The following is a 6,000-nucleotide window of genomic DNA, read 5'->3' as shown; positions in this document are numbered from 1 at the left end:
ATTGACTTGATGTCTCCCCTTTTCTATAATCTTTCATTTGTATTTGTTCTATCATTAATATAACTTTTACTGTTTGGTCTGTTTTCTGTGATATCCATTTGACGTGGCTCGGTACTTATACATCCCGTCAATGTGTTGGTATTATCTTTCATTTTTGCTGGTGTGTTTTGTATGTGCGACTTTTTGTGTTTTTTTGGTGCATATGACTCTTTACTTTTAAAGATCCAGTCTATTTGTTATTGTTCTAATATATGTCATTATGTTATTGTTCTATTATAAAGTTGAAAATACTTTGAACGACAAAATTATTTTACTCCCGTGGTGGTATTAACCATATGTGGATTCTTAAAAATTCTAAAGAACTTCTGGATAATTTTAAATCTCTCAGGTCTGTTTCTGAAATTAGTTCTTACATACTTTTGATGTTTTAAACCTGTATACTACCATTCCCCATGTGAAATTATATTTTTTTGAAAATGCTTTAATCGACAAAATTATTTTATATTTCTTCCAATGTGACGTTTACATTTTATGACATCAAACACACGAAGCAATGAATGTGGTTTTTAAATTTGATAGATGCTTTTTGTGCTTTTTTCTTAAACATTTGTTTGTTTTGAGATTGTACCACAGTGATGACTGCTGTGCCCATATTTTGACTATTTTACCTGTTGTGTCTGTTTTGTAAATGTAATGGAATTTGATGTGACTGTCATACAAGTGAGAGGTTAAGTGCTATAAAACCAGGTTTAATCCACTATATTCTACATTTGAAAATGCCTGTACCAAGTCAGGAATATGACAGTTGTTGTGCATTTTGTTTGATGTGTTTTATCATTTGATTTTGCCATTTGATTAGGGACTTTCCGTTTTGAATTTTCCTCGGAGTTCATTATTTTTAGTGATTTTACTTTTTATAATAGCAACTGATATGCTTGTGTTAATTTTAATAAATTATATATAATAATTCAAATCTGTAACCCAGTATTTCAAATAAAAAGAACTTCTTAAATATATATTAAACACTTATGTCTGTATTGCTGGAACATATTTCACTCTATAAGGTGCTATAAAATAGTGATTCTTCTTCACAAGACTAATTATTTCCGATTAAATCTACAAATGAATGTATTTTTCTCTATGGTCAATGGTCTAATTACCATGGTCACAGATAAAAGTTTCATATGATTGTGTTTTGTGTTTTTGTACTGTATTTCTGTCACAAAATGTTGTCATTTTAGAGGTATTTTTAATATATTACCATATAAGCGGGAGGTTTGGCTAATCATATAATCAGATCCATGCCACTATTTTTTAAAATTTCCTGTACCAAGTCTTGAATATGGCAGTTGTTATCAAGCAGTCCGTTTCTGTGTATGTTTGCGTTTATTTTTGTGACAGTTCAGTGTTTCTGTTGTTTTCCTTTTATAGATGATGTGCATCCCTGTTGTTTTTGTTTGTGACTTGGATTTGTTTTCGCTTAACTGATTAATGACTTTTGAACAGCAGTATACTCCTGTTCAATATCCATTCATCAGACTTTCTAATCTCTAACAGCAGGAGGTCTGATAAAGGTTTTAATATGTTAAATATGTAAAATTGGCAATTTTATATCTGCGATAATGATGATGAATGCGGCAAATGTATTGATTCTGGACAAGAATATTTTTATGTAATATTTTCATTTTTTTTTATGCTAGCACAGAAGGTAACACTCTAATAGCTGGAAGACATGTCAACCTGCCTGGACAAATTTTTCCTTCTTTGAGCTGACATGTTCTTGCTCTTTCTCCTTAATGCGGCATGTGCAATGAAGAAGCGTCAAATACCAATCATAAAGTCTTTGGTATATCCAACCTCGAGTGTGAATCCATGACCTTCCTCACTCAAGGCAATCATGCTACCACAACACTCATTTTATAAACAACATCTTGGTTTTTTATTCATTGCAATAAAAAAAAGCACATTTCAATTAAAACTTCATTCAAGGCAACAATGTGAAAAACACACAATTCATTAGCAAGTACACAACTTGCTATCAAATATGTAACATCAAATATATATAGCACTATAATTTAATTACAAGAACAGAAGATTATCACTACCTAATAATACTATGAAAAACTAAAAGAGCAACAAAATTAATGGTCAACAAATGGCCTCCATAAAAAAAAGTAATTTTCTTATAATCAAAAATAGCCTATAAGTAGCAAAATATATGTTGAAAAAAAAATCCTGAAGTTCTTCGTTTAAAATGAAGCATCTCTGAATTATTTTTTGGTTTTAAGCTATAACTAGACAAGTACAATAAATCAAGTAATAATAAAAAAAATTAATTTAACAAATTATGCTTTTTATACTGATTAAAAATACCAACAGAAATGATATTGTTTGGTTACAGAAAGATAGTAAAATTCATCTAACTAAAAAAAAAAAAAGTCCTCAAAATGGCATCAAAAAATATAAACATTAACAAATGACAATAGACAAAGATGATCTAGTATGGAAATGTAACAAAATTAAGTATAAATGTAACTTGAATTGTTAACCTTTTCAAAATGTTTGAACCAAAAATGTGGTCAGAGTGTTCAGGTCAATATTGTATAATTTCCATTTAGTATCTGACATGGGTTTCAATGAAACATTTTGTTTTTAGAAAGTTATGACATGCATTTTGTTTTTCTGAATTTTGGAATGTTCAACCTGCTCTAACCATAACTGAAGTTCATCGTTTCTATTGAAGGTCAATCCAGAAAAATGTATCAAAATATATCATCTGAATACAAATAATATCTCTACACATTCATAATCAACCCTTTTATATGTATGTAAAGTTTAAAAAAGTCTTTCATTCATGGACTTGCATTGGCAGATCAGGAGGGAGGGGGGGTCCGGGTGTTGGAACCCCCTTTTTTTGGACCATCAATGCATTTGAATGGGAGCGTATAGTTGGAACCATCCCCCTCCTTTACTATGGGTTGGGAACCCTCCCTTTTTAAAATGAGTGGATCTGCCCCTGACTTGTCATTCTCAGTGGAATTTAAATGGGTATGCCATGACAAGCGTTGAACCTAATACAGATTAAGTAGGTGTGTACAACATTGTACAAGAATAATCAACCATTTAGAAAAAATCTTTTCCCTTAATCCAGGGAAATCCCTTATATCAAATGAAAATATCCAAAGAATCAACAGAAAGACTCATAACAAACTTTGACACAATATGAGGTAATACTCTTAAAAAAAATATCACAGTATAAAAGACTTGTTATTTGTTCTTTTTCTTTTCTTTCATTCCATATTTTGATCCTTTCTTTGTTTCTGTCCATCCTATTAACCATTTGGCTGCTACAGACACTGAAAATACACAGGTATTACTAATTTTATTTCAACTGATCGGGCGGAGCTTATGTTTTAATTTGCATAAGGACAGTCTATCTGAAGATGTGTGTGATAAGGATGATTGCCGTTATGATACTTATTGAATTCTAATCACTAATCAGTGTCACCAAACGCATATACAAAAGAACTGATTGTATGATATGGGACAAATAACTGCACACTTCATTATCCCAAAACTCCTGTCTATAGATGGACTGGTCGTAAATGAGTGAACTTCTTAAACTCCGCCCAGTCTAGTGAAATAAATCTAGTAACAGTCATTGGTGAAAGAAATGTGTTATAAAATGGTCAGATTATAATTTTGATTTAATGGAAAAAGAGAAGCAAAATATCGATTCTAAAAGAGACTCACAAATGTAATAAACTGACAATACCCATGGCTAAAATAGAAACACAAATACCATAAACTGGGGATGATCTGGGGCAGGTTAAGCAGATCCTGCTCCACATGTGCCACTTGTGATGTTGCTTAAAACAAGGAATTATTTGAATCTGGAATAATTTTGAAATCTGGAAAATTGATTATGAAAACTAACCCAACTAAAAAGGCATGGCTAAGGTTAATTTTATTTTCACTATCATTTCAGTATAAACTAACTAACCCCCCTTAGCCATTAGTTTCTCACCAATTTTTTCTAGAATTAAAAATTATTCCAGATTCGAATAATTCCTTGTTTTAAGTAAAACCTGGTGATATGTCTATTTGAGAAGGTCACCTTGGGGATAAGGGGACAATATTGTAGTTACAACACTTTGAACATATCCATTGTCATCTCTGAAACAGAAATTCCATAACTGTCAACCAACTTGTGATGGCATCCGTAAATTTTTGCTAAGGGATGATTTCAACTCCAACACTTGGAAATCTTGGTTAAATTAGTTTCATTGTGAGGAGCAACTCTTTATCAAGGAAATGAAATTAATAAAACACAAGCCATGGAATATCTTATCAATTGGGAGATAAATACTCCATATGCAGGTGCTGCTTGAATGTTTCTATATAGGAATGGGTAGTTCACTATTTGGAAGCTGAAATCACCTCTTTTGTCAATTTCTAGGTGTAAGTCAAGATATGAAACAAGACTTAAATGGATCTGTTGTATCCTTTATCTCAAGTCCCACAGTATAGATGCGTTTAATATAATCACCAAATTCAGAATTAATTACTTAGAGAAGATCGTTTATATAGTGGAAAGTGAAATTAAAGGATAGTGATAACTTATTTTTTCTAAGAAGTTCCTGTATGAAGGCAGTCTCAAGTGAATAAGGAACGAGATGATAAGATGAGGGGGGCAGTTGGTTCATATGACAATGCCAATTATTTGTTGAAAAACACATCCTCCACAGGTAACACATATGTTTTCAAGAAATCAACCATCTTAATAATGTCAGTTTCAGCAAATGTTTTGTTTGGGACTGATTTCTGAAACCTTGTCCTCCTTTTTTTCCATTATGGCATTAAATATAACTTATTATTAGCTTTTTACTGGATTTAGGTAACATGAATAGATGAGTAGGAATTGTCAACATCTCCAGACACCTAGAGATCTGTTTATCCTTTCTTGTAGTAGGAATTGTCAACATCTCCAGACACTTACTAAATTTTATCATCGGTATAAAGACATCATTCGTAAATATAGCTCAACATGCAGACTTTTTATACGTTCAGGTATTTCACATCCAATTTTTTATGGAAATATTCTTTATAAAGCACAAAGGTGTCAGTATTCACCTCATAAACTTACAAAACCTTTGAATAGACTTATTAAGAAGGGATATAATTACGATACTGTTGTCAAGTCATTAAAGATTGCATATTTTGGCGTTAATATTGAGTCACTGATAAGGTGTTTGCGTCGGAACTAAACACATTTATTCTAAAAACAGTTGTTGGCATGACACGGGTTATGTTCTTCTCATATATGTTATGATGGTATGATACTAAACCCCTTACGGGAAGGATTGTGCCTGATGTTCATATGATGAAATCATAATCTTTCAGTCAGTTTAATTGAAGTCTGGAGCTGGCATGTCAGTTAACTGCTAGTAGTCTGTTGTTATTTATGTATTATTGTCATTTTGTTTATTTTCTTTGGTTACATCTTCTGACATCAGACTCGGACTTCTCTTGAACTTAATTTTAATGTGCGTATTGTTATGCTTTTACTTTTCTACACTGGTTAGAGGTATAGGGGGAGGGTTGAGATCTCACAAACATGTTTAACCCCGCCGCATTTTTTGCGCCTGTCCCAAGTCAGGAGCCTCTGGCCTTTGTTAGTCTTGTATTATTTAAATTTTAGTTTCTTGTGTACAATTTGGAAATTAGTATGGCGTTCATTATCACTGAACTAGTATATAATTGTTTAGGGGCCAGCTGAAGGACGCCTCCGGGTGCGGGAATTTCTCGCTACATTGAAGACCTGTTGGTGACCTTCTGCTGTTGTGTTTTTTTATTTTGGTCGGGTTGTTGTCTCTTTGACACATTCCCCATTTCCATTCTCAATTTTACCTAGAGATCTGTTTATGCCTTTCATGGAGTAGGAATTGTCAACATCTCCAGACACCTAGAGATCTGTTTATGCCTTTCATGGAGTAGGAA

At 32.4% G+C, this 6,000-nt stretch overlaps 1 protein-coding gene across 3 annotated transcripts in view; it reads right to left on the bottom strand.

The window, feature by feature from the left end:
• Window positions 1-1,915: 1,915 nt before the first annotated feature.
• Window positions 1,916-6,000, bottom strand: part of LOC139492025 (1-acyl-sn-glycerol-3-phosphate acyltransferase gamma-like) — a 57,458-nt gene continuing 53,373 nt past the window's right edge. For all 3 annotated transcript variants that reach the window (XM_071280076.1, XM_071280075.1, XM_071280077.1), the window contains exon 9: window positions 1,916-3,356. In XM_071280076.1, the coding sequence (XP_071136177.1) occupies window positions 3,268-3,356 (89 nt within the window). In that variant the 3' untranslated portion in view covers window positions 1,916-3,267. The remainder of the gene's footprint in view (window positions 3,357-6,000) is intronic.

Source organism: Mytilus edulis, chromosome 10 (assembly GCF_963676685.1).
Source record: "Mytilus edulis chromosome 10, xbMytEdul2.2, whole genome shotgun sequence".
NCBI classification, from domain to species: domain Eukaryota; kingdom Metazoa; phylum Mollusca; class Bivalvia; order Mytilida; family Mytilidae; genus Mytilus; species Mytilus edulis.
The sequence above is the reverse complement of the archived record's forward strand: the minus strand, read 5'-3'. Positions and strand labels throughout refer to the sequence as shown.